The sequence below is a fragment of the Hyperoodon ampullatus genome (genome assembly GCF_949752795.1).
Source record: "Hyperoodon ampullatus genome assembly, chromosome: 3".
In the NCBI taxonomy this organism is placed as follows: Eukaryota; Metazoa; Chordata; class Mammalia; order Artiodactyla; family Ziphiidae; genus Hyperoodon; species Hyperoodon ampullatus.
The window spans coordinates 30149554-30169069 of record NC_136916.1 but is presented as its reverse complement, the minus strand read 5'-3'; the positions used below and the strand labels follow the sequence as shown (position 1 = coordinate 30169069).

The window sequence follows — 19516 nt, the reverse complement described above, 5'->3', positions numbered from 1 at the left end:
CCCGTACCGGCGTCATCCAGCTCTCAGGGGAGTGTGGAAGGTGCGGAGAGGACCATGTGGTTCCCTGCCATTCTTGTCACAGTTTCTTGAAATAGTGAAGTCATTTCATTTTTTTTTTTAGTCATTCTGAATAAAATATGCCACATGCCACATAGGGAGCCTTAGATCGCAGCTGTCTGAAGTTGTCACTGAAAATCCTCCTAGAGATTTGATGATCTCAGACCGAACCACATTCTGCCATCTGTTTTTCCTCCTCGACGCCCTGTTTGTCACCTATATCCTTTTTCTGTAAAATCTGACTTCATCTTTGGTAGATGGTGTGGGTTGGTGGTAGGAGACATCAGACTCTGTACCTTGGCATAAGGATGTGTTTGATGTTGGTCCTCATGTGGCTTGTCACCCAGAAGGGGAGAGTCAGTGTCACTGTGGCTGAAAGCACTGGCTTTGTCCAGATGCCGGGCATTTGCTAGCCCTCTGAGTCCATGGATGAGGTCTCCGCTTCCCAGGCAAGATGCTCAAATACCTTCTGATGGTGTTGAGGTGGTGGCTTCCTGAACAGAAGTGCAAGTTCATTGCCGGGGTTGAAATGTCCCCTAGAGCCTCTGTCCTGTGGCTTCCATAGGAACAGAAGACCCGGAAAGTGAAAATGCGGTCCTCAGAGATGGCTCAGACCTGGGTGTTTCCTCTGCCTCGTTGCCACGTTCCCTTTCCAGGAAACTGTTTTCAGAAGGGAAAGAGGTTTTGGACACCTTGATGCCTGTGAGAACTCATGGGTCTAGTGGTACCTGCAAAGTGCAAGGTGAAGAGATGCAAATCTTTGGCATTTAGGCCTCTGTTATTCAAAGTGGGGTCCCAAGCAGCAGAGCTGGCATCACTTGGGAGCCCGTCAGAAGTGCAGAATCTTGGGCTCACCTGGACCAGCTGAGCCCAAGTCTGCTATGTAGTGAGACCCCCGGGGATTCTCCTCACGAGTGTGAGAAGTGCTTTTTGAGGCCATTCTCCATGCTGCTGGAGCAGTAAGGTCGCTTGCCCTGCTTTGCAAAATGACAGCCTTTGATAAATAATTTGGAATGAGGTGAGGAGTTGGAGGTGAAATAAAGATGGGCTCTGATGGGTTCAGTACCCTTTCATTCCAGTTTTCGTTGCTTTGAGCGAGCTTCTGATTAATCTTTTCCTACAGGTAGTTATGGGCACAGACACACGCATGTCCTTAGTCCTGTGTGCCTTTTTTCCAGAAGGTTGCCCTTTTTGCTAACTGTAAGTAACCTTTCTGTCGAGCTCTTGGCCGTTTGGGCAGGTCTACCTTTGAGATGTGGAAAACGGAGTGGATGAGGCAGTTTTGAGCCCTGGGACTGGGCTGTCCCTCGAGCCTCAGGTTGGAACTGGTGGGTTGTGGGAGTGAAGACAAACAGTCACAAAAGGGTGGGGACCTGTGGCCTACTTGGTCCAAAAGTGGGGTGTCCTGGTGCTTCTGGAGCAGGTGGGTGCCCTCAGTCCGGGTGGACTTGAGCTCCAAGGGTATGTCAAGCATCCTGTCAGAAGCAGGGCTTCGGTTGGGCTACGGGGAATTGTAGGATTCTGTTGAAAATTTTCTTTAAATTGGCCAGTTGTTGGGCCTAAGTGTCAGTTTCCTCCTGTATGTTTAGACAGGAGTATCCTTGGCAAGGATGCTGGAGCCACCAGCCCACGTGGAGATGGGTATTGGTACCGCTCTCTGGGTCTGGCTGTGCCCACCAACGGTCCAGCCTTTCGGACCGAACGGGTCGGTTCCATCTTGGAACTGGTGTTCTTCTTTAGCTGGTGTTTGTGGCTAGGATGAGTGTTGGTTGGATCCCATGGGTGTGGGTTGGAGAGGCTGCAGGAGCTCCCCTGACCTGCTACTGTCTCCCAGAGACTTGCTGTCACGTGTGTGTCCTTAAATGTGAAAACCTACACACAGGTGAAGCCGCTGGCCTTGGTTGCACTGGCAGTGTGGCCGCTTCAACGCTGACCCATGGGGAAGCCCCGGGGTGCTCTCCTAGGATGGCCCCGGGGTGTTCTGGCCCTCGGCCCTTGTTCCTGCAAATCCTGGGCCCACCCGCTTTTCAAGGAGCTCGCTCTCCAGGAAGGATGCTTCTGCAGCTGGGTTTTCAGGAACTTTTGCCCTCTTCCTCCCCCAGAAAAATTAACGTCATAAATTCAGCCTTCAGCTTTCATCTCAGTGTACTTGGGGGCGCTGCTTGGTCTTTCTGATCGTGGGTCATTGTGCTAGAAATTCCTGGTGTTGCTCTGGGACAGAACAGCTTGTGTGAGGGCCTTGATTTTCCCGTGAAGAACAGGGAGGACTTTCTGGGCCAGCTTCTCAGTATGACGCTGTGATTCTATGGTGTCATGGATGTTGCTGCCAACACTCTATGAAAATTGGAAGGACAGAGCCCACCAGCCCACAAACCATGTGCTGGGCGGCTTCTGTCTGGTCTGAGTGCATCCTCCTCGGCCCCCTCCCTCTTCAGGGGTGGAGGGGGGCGCTGGACAGGGGTGAGACCAGCTGGGGGTCCATGTGGGCTGACGCCTGTCCTTTCCCCTCCAGGGCCGGCAGGGCCTGGGCTCCATTTTCGTCTGGGCATCGGGGAACGGCGGCCGAGAGGGGGACCACTGCTCCTGCGATGGCTACACCAACAGCATCTACACCATCTCCGTGAGCAGCACCACCGAGAATGGCTACAAGCCCTGGTACCTAGAGGAGTGTGCGTCCACCCTGGCCACCACCTACAGCAGCGGGGCCTTCTACGAGCGCAAAATCGTGAGTCCTCGGCGGAACCCCGGGGGATGAGCTCCTCGTCCCATTCCCAGGAGGACGGGCCAGTCAGGGCAGTGTGTACCTGGCCCCGGGCCCAGCCTTGCCATCAGGGAACTAGTTGTGCCTCAAGGTAAACCCCAGGCCCTTGGCAACCTTCCTCAGACCCTGCCTTTCTAATTTTGGCACAGAATACCAATTAAAACCCTCTCTGTCTCTAGGGATCTAAAAATACCCTTTAAGAACGGGGTGTATTCTCAGCATGGTGTCTTTTTTTAGCTTTCTATGTTCTGTGGTCACATCGCTTGGGATCCAACTGGCCAGTTCAGTTTCAACGTGCAAAGCAGAGTGAGAGAAAGTCTTGCTTCTATACTGAAACAGTTTAGCAATCCAAGTGTCCTAGGTGTTCCCTTCCTCACAAAAGGACTTTTCCAGACACTTCAGGTTGAGAGTGGTTTCTGTCGGTCACGCTCACTTCAATGAACATAAGTGTGGTTTATCTTTTAGAAAGTAACTTTTAGTTTAGTGATGGGTGAAGTTTGTGCTTGTTCCTTCTCTACGTGCTTTCCTACTTTAAAAAAATGTAAGAGGGGAGGGTTTCAAGTTGAAATCAATGCAGAATTCAAATGCACAGTAGTTAAGATGGTTTTTAGACCTTTAAAAAAAAGAGACCGTGGAGCTGGCCAACTGGTTTAACCTGAAAGCTCACTGGTGTCTTTTCATTTCTCCTGTTGCCTGGCCACATCTTTAGACGTTACTTGCAGGCATATTTTTACATTTTTCTGCGGGAGCGTGCAGGCTTCCCGTTCCCTGATTTGCTCTGCACCAGCGGGAAGGTCAGCCGCGATCCTCCCACCGCCAGCCTGGCAGCGGCCCGGGCTGGTTCACGAAGGTATTAATTTATTTTCCTTTTCTACTGGACCGTGCACCCCTGGGATGGGCTGAGATTCTGAATGGTGTCCTGTTCATTTAGGAATCTAGCTCGTTTGAACACGGGCTTGCTGGAGTCTCATTAAGCAGAACCTGACAGAGGCCTTGGCTGGAGGGGGCAGGGAGGTGCTATGTGCGAGGGGCTCTGTGCTGGGTGGATGCCATTCCCCATCCCTGGGAGCAGGGCTTGCAGCTTTATTTGCTTAATTAATCACACGACATCTGCATGTGTGTACGTGTGCATGCGTGGGCACACGCCTTAGCTATAAAATGCCTTAATTTTTTTTTCTTTTTAAAAAAAATTCTCTGAGCCCTAATGTATGGTAAGAAGGGTGTCGTTGGGCAGAGGGTGAAAGAGAAAATCACACTCACTGCAGCTGCTGTCCTGGTGCTCATCCCTGGTAGTATGGGTGGCAGGTTGTTTTTTGTTTTGGTTTTTGTTTTTTCCCCCAACTCAACAAGGCCAGGTGTTTGCTCTGAGTCCCTTAGTCCCTTAGAGACCCTTCCAGGGGGTGAGCCCCTTCCCTGGATGGTGGGCAGCTCGCGTCTGCAGGTTCAGGCAGGTGTCCATGGAAATTGGAGCTCAGGCCCCTCGTCCTCTTCTGTTGCTACCGCCCAGCGAGTGCCGACCTGCGAGGGATTGCCCGGTGCTGAGACAGGGCTTGTGATCAAATAAGTTGCACCTAAAGCGGCATCTCTCCCTCATTTCGTTCACTCACTGAACACGGCCAAGTACCAAGCAAGATGTAGAGTTTCAGGAAGGGGCTGCCCACCTTAGTTCAGCCATCCCCTCCCTGTGGGGAGGCCCCTCTACTCACGCCCCTTTCTCTGAGGCTGGAGAGCCAGCACGGGCCTTACCTGCTCTTGGGAGCTTGGTCTCCTGCCCACCCAATCTCAGTTTCCCTCACTGGCCACCTTTGACTGAGTATAAGTATGTGCCAGGTGCCAGCTGTGCTTTCACAGGAGCCCCGTGAAGGACTTGGCATTAAGCCCCTTTGCAGATGAAGATCCTGGGGTCAGAGAGGCTGCATCCTCATTCCTGCTCCCTTGCCCTCCCCAGTGTCAAGGTCCTGTTGAACTAGGAGGGGGGAGGAGGCTGGGCTCCACCAGCATCCCTGTCAAATCTTCCTCTGTGTGTGTGACACGGGCTGGATCCCTCTCACTGGTGATGGTCAGCCCAGCTGAGTCATGAGGAAGGAAAATGCTGTGTTTGGAAGAGGATCTGGACTGTTACCGCGGGGGAAATTCGTTCTTAAGGGTTTTGCAGATGGGTTGCTGGAGCTTTGCAGTTGGTGGGCATATTAGTCTCCTATTGCTGTCATAACAAATTGTCCCAAACTTCGCAGCTGGAAACAGCACAGCTGTGTCATCTCACAGCTCTGTGGGCCAGAAGTGCTGCAGCCTCCACTGGGTCTCACGAGGCTGATGTCCAGGTGTTGGCCGGGCTGCGTTCCTTTCCAGAGGCTGGAGGGAGAATCCATTCATTGTTCATCCAGGGTGTTCACAGAACTTAGTTCCTGGTGGTTATAGGACTGAGCTCCTGTTTCCTTGTGGGCTGGCTGCCGAGGGCTGTTCCCAGCTTCTGCGGGCCACCCATGTTCCTGGCTTTTGTCCCCCCAGCGCCGTCTTCAAAGCCAGCAGGGACGGTCAGGTCCCTCTTAAGCCTCATCTCTCTGACAGACTTTTGAGGGCCCTGTAATTACATCGGGCCTGCTAAATAATCCAGGATAAATCCCCGATTTAAGTTCAGCTGGTTAGCAGCCTTAGTTCCACCTGCAAAATGCATGGGAGTCACACTAGGGCCAGTGTCCCATCCAGCACAACAGGTGTCTCCCAGCTGTACCCACGCATGCTTCTCCGTTTCAGTTCAAAGGGAAGGTGCAGTCAGGCTGGACTGTGGTGAGGCCCAGAATCAGTGCCCACCCCCGTCACCAAGGGACACAGGTGTAGCTCCTGCTGCAGACAGAACTGGGTGCTCTGGGACACTGTCAGCTACCTGGGAGGACGTCCTGGTGGAGAGAGTGCTCTGTGACCTTCTCTGACCGATGGCCGACCTCTGGCTCACGGCAGAGATGCTCTTTGGGCCAGACGGCACCTGCACGTGTTTCCCTGCTCTGAAGTCTGGAGTGAATTGGGGGTTTTTGATGGGGGCCCTGGCAGGGGGTCTTGCCGCGGAGGCCCCTCTGTTTCATTCTGTCTCTCTTTTGAGTCTCGGGCTGCATCTGCAGTGGTGGGGGGCTGTGGCCTTGACCCCCTGTTCCCACCCCGCCATCACCCTGTTGCTGCAGGGGGTGCCAGACACGCGGAAACCTCCGTTGCCAAGGTGTGTCTGCATAGCACCTCTTCCATCCCTGGGGCCAAGGTCACGCCTGCCCAGGGGCAGTGTCCTGAGCAGCCTCTGACCTGGCTGCTTGCTGCCCCCGCCCAGGTGACCACGGATCTGCGCCAGCGCTGCACCGATGGCCACACCGGGACCTCAGTTTCGGCCCCCATGGTGGCCGGCATCATCGCCTTGGCGCTGGAAGCAAAGTAAGTTCCCACCTACCTTCCCTCCTTTTCCTTTTTTTAAAAAAGTTTTTATCGTGGTAAAATACACATAACGTAAAATTTACGTTTTACACACCATTTTAAGGGTGATGCTCATTAAGCACATTCACTGTTGAGTGACTGTTGCCGCCAGCCATCTGCAGAACATTTTTGTCTGCCCAGACTGAAGCCCTGTACCCATGAGATAGCTTCCTGTGTGGTCTGCTGGGGCTGCCATAATGAAACACCACAGACGGGGCTTAAACAACAGAAGCGTACGATCTCACAGTTCTGGAGGCTAGAGGTCTAAGATCGCGGTGTCGGCAAGTCTGTTTTCCTCTGAGGCCTCTCTCCTTGGCGTGTCAGTGGTCCCCTTCTCCCCATGTCCTCACGTGGCCTCTGTGTGTGTGTGTTTAGATCCTTCTATAAGGACACCAGTCATGTTGGATCAGAGCCCACCCTAATGACCCCATTTCACCGTAATCACCTCTTTACAGACCCCACCTCCAAGTGCAGTCACGTCTGAGGTCCTGGGGGTTGGGGCCTCAACGTGTGATCTTGGGGAAGGGACGCAACGCAGCCCGTAACACTCCCCATTTCCCCCTCACCCAGCTCCTGCCAACCACCGTTCTAGTTTCTGTCTTGATGAACCTGACTCCTCTCGGACTTCAAATCTGTGGGATCACAGAGTGTTTGTCCTTCTGTGCCTGGCTCACTTCACTCAGCATAGTGTCCTCCAGGTTCACGTCAGGGTTTCTCCTTAACGGGCATGAGTGGCTTCTTCCCTTCTCTCCCGTTTTCCAGCTCACAGTCTCCTGCCCTTCGTAGGAGCACAGGGAGCCGGCGGGGGGGTGCCCCAAACCTGCATCGCACCCCCAGACCACGCTTTAGGCTGATACAGCTGCCCTTTGTCAACTTTAGTTCATAAGCTGACAATTACAGTGGTGATGATTTATCTGCTTTAAGCTGAATAAAAACCCTAGAGTTGTCAATGGGTGGATAGTTCAGAAAAAGAGAGTCTACTACACATACAGTCATGGGGTCAAAAACAGATTTTAGTTTAAATATCAAAACTGGCTCAGAACAACCCAGCCCTTTGAAGGAGTCATTTGCCGCAGATGAGATTTTAACTGATTCAGAAGTTATATTTGGGTTGCTGCAATCCTTCTAATTACGTATGTTTGCTTGTTGATTTGCATCAGGCAAAAGAGCGTAAAACTCAAATGCTACCCATTTCACAAAGAAAGAGCTAAATATGTTTGATTTTCAGGCCGAAATGATAGCTTCTGTGTCCTGAGGCTCATTTAAAAAACGCTAAATAGTTGCTTGTGTGGAAAGTTGCTTTCACATACTTGGTGATTCGTTGTTTTATATTTTCTTTCCTTCCTTGCTGGAAACATGGAAGGAGTTTTGTTAGTTGAAACTAAATAGAAAACAAACCCCGCTTTGTGCTGGATTGTCCCATTAAACTTGGCCTGTGGACTCATGAATTCCCCGATCACTGCCTCATCATTTTAGCTCATCCTCAGAATTTTACAGGTGGTAGGTCAAGCACACGTCATTGGAAACAACGTCCACTTAGAGCATTTAAACACGTAGGGTTGGTCCAGGAAGGAACTTGGTGTAACCAGGGGCACTGCCGGCCTCAGCTGAGGGGCTTTGGAGGCCAGGGTAGTATCTGGACAGCTGCTCACGTGTGCAGTAATTTTGCTGTGGAAGGAGGCCGGGCAAAGCCAGGTCACCTAGGGGGAGAAGCTCTCGGGGGTGCAGGAGGCCTGCGGGCAGTGTGTGACAAGGATGAAAGAAGAGCCTTATGTGTGAGAACCACCCCCAAGGCCCAGCAATCCCTTCTTCTTTAAAAAAACATTTTAAACACCATTTCTTAGACATGTTTTCATACAACTATATATGTGATTTCATTACTGTCATCAAAAATAAAATGGAGTTTCTCCTAGTAAGATGGTTTCTCACATCCTCCCTTTCTAAACCCTTTCTGTGTCAGCTCTGAAGCCCAGGTTTCATGGCATCTGTGCTGAGCTCCCAGGGGGCTGGCTTTCTCCATCCTGGGTGGACCCTGTGGATGTGAGGGGTGATGAGCCCGGGCAAGCAGGGGAAAGGGCGGCAGGCACATCTGCCGTCTGGAATGCAAAGCCTGTGCGTGCGCCTCTCCACCAGAGGGCAGGGCCGTGGGCCACTCGGGGCCTCAGATCCTCCTCTAACAGTGAGGCTGGCTGTGGTCCTCAGGAGGGCAGTGGATAAGGGGAGGATAGCAGGTCACCTTGTGCCAAGAAAAGGTCTGGAAACTGTACTGAGGGGAACAGTTGGGATAGGCAACCAGGAGGCCACTGACTGGCCGGGGACCAGCACAGTGTCAAGAACGTGGTGGAGAAATCAGGGGAAGCCAGAGCTAGAGCCCAGAGAGTGGGAGCCCCCAGGGAGGAGGAGTACACAGGCCCCCCAGGACTCAAGCCACAGGTGAGTTTCTAGTACTAAAGCAGGCAAAGAGGGGGTATTTGTTGGGAAAGTAAAATAGTGCAGCTGCTGTGAAAAACAGTGTGATGGCTCCTCAAAAAATGAAACAAAGAATTACCATATAATTTAACAATTCCACTTGTGAGTGTGCACCCAAAAGGACTGAGAGCAGAGACTCGAAGAGATATTTACACAGCCATGTTCACAGCAGCATTACTCACAATAGCAGAAGGTGGAAGCAACCCAGATGTCCATCGATAGATGAATGTGGTCTATGGAATGTCATTCGGCCTTGAGAAGGAAGGAGTTTCTGACCCCTGCAGCACCGTGGACGAACCTGAAAGACATTATGCTGAGTGAACTAAAAGCCAGTCACAGAAGGACAGATAGCTTGGGACTCCACTTCTGTGAGGCACCTGGAGTCATCAAATCCATAGAGACAGAAACTAGGATGATGGCCTGGCCAGGGGCCTGGGGGAGGGATGGGGAGTGAGTGTTTGGTGGAGGCAGAGGTTCAGTGGGTTGAGATGATCACGTCCTGGAGACGCACAGTGGTGACGGCTGCACAGCACAGTGAATGTACTTAATGGCACTGAACTGTACGCTTAAAAACGGCTGAGATGGTACATTTTATGTGTATTTGCAGACACACACACAAAGGGTGGGCAGTTGGAAAGATGCCTGTGAGGACTGGCCAGGGCAGGTGCTATTTAAGAAGAGGTGGCGAGGGCTTCCCTGGTGGCGCAGTGGTTGAGAGTCCGCCTGCCGATGCAGGGGACACGGGTTCGTGCCCCAGTCCGGGAAGATCCCACATGCCGTGGAGCGGCTGGGCCCGTGAGCCATGGCCGCTGAGCCTGCGCATCCAGAGCCTGTGCTCCGCAACAGGAGAGGCCACAACAGTGAGAGGCCCGCGTACCACAAAAGAGGTGACGAAGGCCACGTCCAGGGAGCTCCCGCTCTTTTTTTTTTTTTTTTTGGCCGCGCTGTGTGGCTTGCAGGATAGGATCTTAGTTCCCCAACCAAGGATCGAACCCCTGCCCCCTGCAGTGGAAGCACAGAGTCCTAACCACTGGACTGCCAGGGAAGTCCCCAGGGAGCTCCCATTCTTGTCTGTGACACAGTCCTAGCGCTGTGGACAGAGCAGGGTTCTGAGAGCATCGTTGTCAGGTGGATCCTGTTTTGAGGAGCGTTGAAAAGGCAAGCAAGTGTATCTTAGTGTCCAAGATATCTCATCTCTGCATTTTTAATCGTGGGCAAGTGTTCTTTTAATGAAATGTTTCTACTCTGCACCAAAAGGAATATATTGTTAATGTAGAATTACTAAAATCTCAAATTCTAGTGTGTGGGCAGTGGTCCTGGGTATGGGGTCTGGGTAGGTGATGGCTGGGCATGCCCCGGCCCACGGAACGCTCACTCACGTGGTAAAGACTAGTCCAGATTCTCCCAGCACGTGCTGATACGTAAGGCTGTCCTCTCCCCGGGGCCAGAGTTTGCCTTAGAGCCTCATACAGACTCAGGTGGGTCGTGGTAGCAAGGCTGGGCTTTAACACGGTGGGTTTTTGGTCACCCATTGTACTATCTTACCTCAGGGTTTGATGACTAGAAACCGTTCTTTACAGAGAGGTTGTGACGTTGACCCTTGACAAGGAGGGGAGCCTGCGGAGCCTTCCTCAAGTCCAGGCACGAGCCCGGCTCCCAATGCCCCACCTCTGATGGGCCTTGCGGCCGCCTTACAGACGCACATGAGTACAGCCGTCTGTCCTTGTGTCATTGCAGCAGCCAGCTGACCTGGAGGGACGTCCAGCACCTGCTGGTGAAGACGTCCAGGCCGGCCCACCTCAAAGCAAACGACTGGAAGGTGAACGGTGCTGGTCATAAAGGTGCGGCCAAGACTCCGGGGCTGGGTGGGTCCTGACCTCCAGGAGCCCCTATGGGCGGGGGCATGAATTTCTCAGAAAGAACCCCCAAATAACATTAATTATGTGTCACGAGAATGAAAAGTACAAATCCAGTAGTTTAATAAGGTCACTCAAGTTCTGGGCTCGCTAAGCCTCACGACTTCTGCCACGTCAGAGGCCACTTGTACCAGTATTGACTTCATGGTTCTCTTTAAATGGGCTTGCCTATTTTTTTTTTTTTTTACACAAAGAAATATATTTTAAAGGGAGGCTCTATTACATCTAGTTAATCATGGGTTTGATGTGTAGTTATGTTTTTTCTAATGCACATTAAAACAAATCCATAATTATTAAGATAAATGATGTTTGCTTATGTGCCGCCTAAGGACAACTTGCATTCTTAGCCCTGGGTAGCTCTACAATTTTGAAACTATCCCTCAGTTTCCTCACCTGTACAAGGAGGACATTGAGATAGTTATATAAGTTACTTTCTAACTATAAAACTTCTGTCAGCAAGCCCTTGTGTCTTAAAAGGGCTCTATCCCCATCATAGCCTGGGACAGACCCAGGTACCATGAAATCAACCCACCATCCAGGCTTGTAACCCAGATATTTGGAGCCTCTGGAGCAGGTTATTATAGGACGGTGCCGCTGGCTTTGTTTGTCTTGTTTCTTACCAGAGATACTTGAAAAAGATGTACATTCAGCCATGGTATGTTAGGGAGGACTTTTTTTCCTTTTCTTTAGCTCAGGTCCAACTATTTCGACACCAAGCCTGATACTACTTTTTGAAAAATATAGGTCAAGCATTGTTACCCTAAGTTCTGAGGGACATTCCTTTTAATAAGGAGGCCATTGATTAGGCCTGATACATCTTTGTCTTGCAGGAATGTTTGTGGTAGTGGTGTGCTGTAACAAGAGCTGACCTACATTTCAATTTTGGCCTAATTAAATAGGAAAAGAGATTGTATCTAGTTCTTGACCTTGCCTCTTAAATTCAACTCTGAAACTCTCCTGCGTTGGCCAAATTAAACACCTGCTTGGGCCAGCCTGTGTGCTGGGTGATGCTGCTCTCCCCGAATGCCCTAGAAATTCAGCAGGGAGAGCAAATGGCAAAAGAGATGAGCAGAGCCTTGTTGTATTGTGCTTATTGCACATCGTGGTTGCCTGAACTAAGGTGTCTCATGTTTTGCTTTTCTTGTCCGGTTCAAAATTCGGGGAGCGCAGATGCCAGGAAGTCCCTTTAATATAAAGAAAGTCGCCCTCATCTTACAAAAAGAAAGTACTAGGCCCCCTCAACACTTCCTTTATTTTGCACCAAAATGGGACGTATTTTCTGGCCCTCGCTCCTGACCTGAAAGAGTTGAGAGAGTAAAGCAGCTGGGAGTGTCCTCAGAAGGACGGGTGCTGTGGCCCGGGGCTCTCAGGCGCTGGCAGGGGCCCTGCAGCCCTGGAGGGACACAGGTGGCCTGTCCCCGGACGGTGGTGGCAGTGGGGTGCTGGGTCTGAAGGCCCTGTCTTTTCAGTTAGCCACCTCTATGGATTTGGCTTGGTAGACGCGGACGCCCTCGTCGTGGAGGCCAAGAAGTGGACTGCGGTGCCCCTGCAGCACAGCTGTGTCGCTCTCACAGACAAGAGGCCCAGGTGAGCTCGGCTCTTCTGGTGTGTCCTTTGGACTCTGCTGGAAGGTATTTCAGGGATGGGGGAGATAGGTGTTCACACACGCATTCCTGTGCACATCGGTGAGGACGTGCGTTTGTGGGTGCATGCAGTGCGTCTGTAAACATGTCTGCATTTTTTCTTGTGGATTGTGAAGCAGGGAAAGGAATCGATTCTTAATCCAGTACTGTTTTGAGGCCTTTTGCTGTCATTGTAGTTTCCCCTTTTGTCAATTGCTCCATTCTGAGGCGTCCGTCCCTCAGCCTGAACCCCAGCCTAGGATTGGAACTTCTTAGCCGTAATATTTAGCAGAGCCACCCAGACCTGGGAGCTGCCCTGCTGGCTGGGGGCGATGGGCAGCAGTGCCGAGCGGCCTCCTAGAGGCTGGAGCCGTAGCTCTGGCAGCTCCACCGGCCCCGAGAGTCCTCAGTGAGACCCCATTGGTCCTGGACCAGGGTGGCAGCCCCGGCTTCTTCTCTGTGGCAGGAGAGGGTTTAGTATCCAGAGTGCACAGCAGCACGGTGTCGCTTTTATTTGGACTCAGATAAGCTTAAGGTGTAAACACTGGGATTTTTTTTTTAACATCTTTATTGGAGTATAATTGCTTTACAATGGTGTGTTAGTTTCTGCTGTATAATAAAGTGAATCAGCTATATGTATACATATATCCCCATATCTCCTCCCTCTTGCGTCTCCCTCCCACGCTCCCTATCCCACCTCTCTAGGTGGTCACAAAGCACGGAGCTGATCTCCCTGTGCTATGCGGCTGCTTCCCACTAGCTATCTGTTTTACATTTGGTAGTGTATATATGGCCATGCCACTCTCTCACTTTGTTGCAGCTTACCCTTCCCCCTCCCTTTGTCCTCAAGTCCATTCTCTATGTCTGTGTCTTTATTCCTGTCCTGCCCCTAGGTTCATCAGAACCTTTTTTTTTGGATCCATATATATGTGTTAGCATATAGTATTTATTTTTCTCTTTCTAACTTACTTCACTTTGTATGACAGACTTTAGGTCCATCCACCTCACTACAGATAATTTGATTTCATTTCTTTTTATGGCTGAGTAATATTCCATTGTATATATGTACCACGTCTTCTTTATCCATTCATCTGTCAATGGACACTTAGGCTGCTTCCATGTTCTGGCTACTGTAAATAGTGCTACAGTGAACATTGTGGTACATGACTCTTTTTGAATTATGGTTTTCTCAGGGTATATGCCCAGTAGTGGGATTGCTGGGTCATACGGTAGTTTAAAAAAAAATCTGTACGGAATCCCCTGGCAGTCCAGTGGTTAGGACTCCACGCTTCCACTGCAGGGGGCACAAGTTCAGTCCCTGGTTGGGGAATTAACATCCCGCATGCTGCGTCACATGGCCAAAAAAATCAGCTGTAAAGTAAATAAAATAGCAAGAATCCTCTTCCGTTAGGAGAGGAAATCAGATTATTCTCCTGAATTCTGCTGTTGCTGCTGTCCATTTTATCCTTTTCAGAATGGTGTTTCTCTAGGCTTTAAAATCTGATGAAGAATGGAATTCATTTCTTTCTATCTATAACTGTTTATTACCTTTGGAAAATGTGTGTTTGAAAAAAAAAGAAATGATGGGGTGATTAAAAGGGATTCTTGCTTTATCAACAAATATAGATCGTTCTCTTTGAGATCGCCCCTTCCTTAAAGGCATCTACCTCTTATAATATGCCCTTCTGCTATAAAATGTTGACAAAAGTGTTTCTTGCTGATGCCTTGTGTACAGTAGGAATTCAGAAAGTATTTGTTGGATGAGTAGCCACAGAAGGATCTTTTGAAAAATTGCATTTCCCTCCTGCTGCTAATTGTGAAGACTGACTGCCGGGTTATCCCTCCAAGGCCTGAGGAGCTGGTAGGCCAGCAGGCGAGTCCCAGCCTTGACATTTGAAAGCATCGTTTTCTCTGGGGAGCCTTAGACTGTCAAACTCAGGAGAAAGTGGAAGGTTTTCTGAGATTAAGAGGCCTTTTGCATTCTTTTGCTTGGTTATTTGGAAGACCCCTGGCACACAGGCACTCAAGCTCCAGGTTAGGTGGTGCTGGACTCGGGGGCTGGGTCCCACCCGCGAGGCTGCCCTCTGCCCTGCCGCGTCCAGGCTGCAGCCCTTCCTGTCCACTGGCCTCCCCATTGGGGCAGCTCCTGAATGAAGCATTCTTCTGCTGCCAGAAATAGTTTTAAGATGGGAGAGTGGTGCCTAGGTGGCGAAGGGTTGTTTTTATTTTTATTTTATTTTGTTTTTTAAGTGCTGGTACACGGAGTCTAGACAGCATGGGTTGAGGGGCGCAGCCGTACTACACAGTGTGACATTGTTCCTGTCCTTTGAGGAAAGGTCCCTGCAAATTCCAGCCGACGGGAAGAATCTCACTGCTGTTTCTAAGCGAAAATCATCTTTACGTTTAGCAGTTTCAGACTCTCTGGAATATTCAGCCAATCTGCTGTCCCAAACCTCAACTGCACATTCAATTGTTCCCAAGGACATAAGGGCCGAGAGAGAGACAGACAGCCAAGTGCTCCCACGTGGAAGGCAGATACGTGTTTAGCCCTGATGGCCTCATCTCCCGGCAGAGCTGTGACCTGCCTGCCAGGGTCGCTTGAGCCAGGGCTGGTGAGCACCCCCAGTGCTTATGGCTGGTTTCCTTCATCAGGATTCTTGTGTAGCTTTGCCTAAGCTGCTGGGACCATTTAGCTTAAAGATGAAAAGGAAGTCTTCCCACACACCTGCTTCTCCCTCTGCCTCTCCCTGCTCCCTCTCTGCAGATGTTTCTTGGTCCAGGGGTCCCCGGAGACGGCTGTCCACTGTCTTGGCCTCTTTCTGGTTTTTCCTTCTCATTGTGGAATCTTAGGATGCCGTGAATGTCCCAGACCTGGCTTCAGTGCTTCCTGTGGAGAAGAGCACAGAGAGAGGGAGGGAGGAAGGGGGGAGGGGACCTCTTTGGCCGCCCTGTGTGGACCCATGTACCCATGGGACACGTTTCCCTGTCTTCCCTCCTGAGTATAAGGACCAGGCCACCCTACTGTGACCTTCAGAGGACAGTGTTCCTTGCTATTAAGTGCAGGCATCCTGGCAAGGACTGTGGCCACACCTGCCAGTTCTGCGGTGACATCTGAGCCAGGGGACCTGGGTGTCCATGGTCACGTGCAGGGCAGGAATGAAGAGCACTGACATCCTTCTTAACTCCTTTGAGCCTCAGTTTCCTCATCTATGACGTGGGGATTTAAAACAGCTCCCAAACCTCACACCCTGGTTGGGGGTTTTGAATGAGTGAATACACACGGAGTGCTCAGAACAATGCCCGGCTCACAGTAAGGGCCTGATAACTGTCATCCGTCACATTCACCTACGTATTTGCAAGCAGAGTTGTTATAAAATGACATCACATGCAGTCTGGTTTAATGAAGTACCAGAAAAGTAAACAGCATGTGGTTAGTGCACAGTTAATTCTTGAACATCTAGAAATAGATGGTCTGCTCTATAGATAAACCTAAATATTCAAAGCTTTTAGTTTTGAAGTATGTTTTGTGTGGTGGGTGAGTTCTTTAATAAAAGACAAGCCACACTAAACCACAAGCTGTCTAGATGGTAATCTTCCAAACCTGCTGAAGCTGAAGACAAGTACATAAGTCCTCTTTGCTTTGGAAGACTCTGGTTGTCTTCCAGCACGAAGTTAGGAGACATGGATGTCATAAACTGTTTCGCTGTAGCCTGGGTTTTTAAAGATGCGAGGGAAGTGCCAACTAGAAAATCCTGCGAGTCAAATAAGATACTTAAAATTTGGGCCTCTTTTTCATTCACGGGAATTATACTAAGCTTGATTTTCTTTTTCACTTTTTTAGAAAGGCTATAAAAGTATTCATTTTATCCTTCTCTATCTGACACCCACAGACTTTCAAATAATTTTGCACAGGCAGATGGCACTGGTCATGATCCTATTTACCTTCCTGTAATTGACAAAAGTTCTAAGGAGATTTAAAACCATCTGTGCCCAAGACCAGGCAAGAATGTCTTCCATGTGTGTTTGAAAGTCACAACAGAGACTCGGGCTCAGCTCATATTTTCACCGGTGTCATCTGTAAGACCCGTAACAAGCCGTTCTCTATCGCAAAAGTTCCCAGCGAGTTCAAGGGATTTCCACTCCTGCTGCACCCACACTCAGCATCACTGAAAGCAGCATAGGCTGTGCTTTCCCCGTGGGTGCCTGAGAGGTGGGTCAGACACCACAGCCTATTCCATGGAGCGGGGGGCTGTTCCGGGGTGGGGTGGGTGACAGGCTGTAAAGAGACGGCCCAGGGAGATCTGGCAGCGCCTCGGCGTGGGGGGCCTGGCCCCTCTCGTTCCTCACCGCGCCCACCCCTGCAGACCCGCCTCTCCTGGCGGCTCCCTGACCTTCTCCACGACCCCATGGACTTCTTACTGTCTCTCAGGCAGGGGATCCCGACAGAGACAGGCTAAATCCCCCAGCCCCAGTCCCTAGATGCACAGCATCCAGACTAGGGGTGTCCACATGGCCTTCCTTCAGAAGGGAACGAGCACAGCTTCCCCGGACGGGTCTGTGATGGCAGCCCCAGCCCCCGCCCATCACAGCCTCTCTCCTGCTGTGCTGCTCACCTTTCTGCTCCTCTTGGCCTGAGCCTGACTCAAGGGTGGGGGGTGGCGCCGGACGGAGCAGGCCAGCTGAGGGACACCAGCAGGGCCTGAGTGGTCCCCTAGGGCACAGGGGGTGCGATGCTCATGTCTGAGCACAGGCTGGGTCCCGGGCAGGATCTGCAGAGAGGGTGGCCCTGTGACTCCTCGGGTCATGGCCGTGGGGACCGTCTCCCTGAGCAGGATGTACCCCAGGGGAGGACAGCCCCATTAGGGCCGAGGGGCGGGCGAGGGTAGAGGGGTGTCAGTGCTCTTCGTTGTGACCACGGACACCCAGGCCCCTGGCTCAGAACCCACACGACCTCACGCAGAACTGGCAGGTGTGGCCACAGTCCTCACCAGGACGCCTGCACTGAATGCCAATGAACACCGTTCTCTGAAGGTCACACTAGGGTGGCTTGGTCATTCTACTGAGGAGGGAAGACAGGGAAACGTGTCCCTCTGGGCAGGAGCGCATCCCAGGAGCTCAGGCAGGATGGAACCACGTCCCCCAGGACACGTTCCCTCCATCCCTCTGCATCCCAGCTGCGGGGCACACTAGCTCTGAGACGGGAAGGCACCTTGGCCTTGGCTACTACCTCCAGGCTCCTGCAGTCTCAGTCAGCTGCCACCACCCAAGGGGCCGGGCCCTGGTGTCTGTCGTGCAGCAGGTCAGCTGGGCTGGCCCGGAGCACCTGTGTGGCTGGACCCATGCCAGCCCGACTCCAGGGCTCTGCAGGGGGGCTGTGGCACACAACTGGGGCTCATGGCTCTTCAGGCAGCTAGAAGCCCCTCTTTCCTGCTCTGTACTGTGCAGGTTCCCTGCCCTCCCAGCCCCTCTCCAGGGCATCTGATCCGTGCCTGCCTGCTACTGTATGAGGCCGCTGCTCCTGGCTTCCTCCATCATGGCATCCTACATGGGCCTGGGTGCCTTGAGGAAACTCAAGGGGTGCTCTGCAGTCCTGCGCTGGGGGTGACCGTACCCAGCCCCTCGACCTGTGTTCTGTCTCCTCATATCCCTTCAGTTAACTGTTTGTTTTCCTGCAGCCCTTGTCCTCCTTAGCTTATTTTTTTTTAAGACTTTTTGATGTGGACCATTTTTTAAACATCTTTATTGAGTTTGTTGCAATACTGCTTCTGTCTTATGTTTTGGTTTTTTGGCCGCAAGGCATCTTAGCTCCCTGACCAGGGATCAAACCTGCACCCCTTGCATTAGAAGGTGAAGTCTTAATCACTGGACCACCAGGGAAGTCCCCTTAGCTTATTTTTTGATGCAAACCTGTTTCCCCAGGCTTCCCTGGTGGCGCAGTGGTTAAGAATCCACCTGCCAATGCAGAGGACACAGGTTCGAGCCCTGGTCCACGAAGATCCCACATGCCGCGGAGCAACTAAGCCCGTGCGCCACAACTGCTGAGCCTGCGTGCCACAACTACTGAAGCCCACAGGCCTAGAGCCTGCACCCTGCAACAAGATTAGCCACCTCAGTGATAAGTCCACGCACCGCAACAAAATGTAGCCCCTGCTCGCCACAACTAGAGAAGGCCCACGCACAACAACGAAGACCCAACGCAGCCAAAAATAAATAAATAATTAACTAAAAAAAGAAAAAAACCCGTTTCCCCCACATTGTGAGCGCTCCCTACTTCTAAGACAAGCAGTTGAAGTTGAATGATACCATGATTCTCATTGTTCACAGTAGTTGTGTTCTATGACGTCACTACAAAAGCTGACTTCATGAATGCAGCACCATCGTTCCTGGGAGCCTCTGATCACGACACTTTTGTCAACCGGTCAATACAGAAACTTGTTTTATATGTGTTTCTGTCTAGAGACACTTTAAAGTGTATAGTTGACTCATTGACAATGAGCCATGGTCGGCGGCACTGTAACTCAGGCCTGAACCAACACATGGATTTTCTCCACAAGCCACATCAGTGCCTTCCTGTGCTTAGGATGCTAGCCAGCACTGCAGCACTGTGCTTGGGGCCATTTTAAACAGTGAAACCACCAACAGAAAGCACAAAAATGTGAAAAACGTGGCACTCGGTAGACCAGAAGAAGGACATTTGTTTATAGTATGAGCTTGTTTGACCTCAGCTGGGAACACACACACTGGGCAGTTCACATATTTTGCCTCTCTCTCTGCAAATGACCACAAAAGCACCACAAGTATTGATTTGAAGTTATAAATAAATTTTAGTGAGTAAGTGAATTTGCATATATGGACTCATGATGATGAGGATTGACTGTAATTTCATTGTCTCCCCCCACCCCCATCAGATTGAACCTTAGAATTGGAAGGAATGTTTAAAGTCAGCTAATTTAGCCCCTTCATTTCACGTAGAAGAGAAATATGTGCCATAAATTTAAACATTGTGTGTTTAAAACACCTTATAGCCCAATTAATCATGGGCAGCCCTGTCTAAATTAATATACTGGATTAGCCTCTTCTTTTTTTTTAAGCTAAATTTTATTTGCAACCTAAATGATCGTCTATGGTTTGATCATCAAAAGTAATTTCATCTAAGGAAAATCCTAAATGTGGACTAACCTGAGTAAGAAAGTCATAGAATCTCTGCCTCAGACTCTCATGACTCTCCTTCCAAA

General features: G+C 50.8%; 1 protein-coding gene across 3 annotated transcripts in view; it reads left to right on the top strand.

The window, feature by feature from the left end:
- Positions 1 to 19516, top strand: part of PCSK6 (proprotein convertase subtilisin/kexin type 6) — a gene marked incomplete at both ends in the record, with an annotated part of 192995 nt that overhangs the window by 114752 nt on the left and 58727 nt on the right. For 2 of the 3 annotated variants that reach the window (XM_079700187.1, XM_079700186.1), the window contains 4 exons: positions 2570 to 2782; positions 6135 to 6235; positions 10481 to 10584; positions 12129 to 12246. In XM_079700187.1, the coding sequence (XP_079556313.1) occupies positions 2570 to 2782; positions 6135 to 6235; positions 10481 to 10584; positions 12129 to 12246 (536 nt within the window). The remainder of the gene's footprint in view (positions 1 to 2569; positions 2783 to 6134; positions 6236 to 10480; positions 10585 to 12128; positions 12247 to 19516) is intronic. The other variant, XM_079700188.1, reaches the window with a different exon arrangement.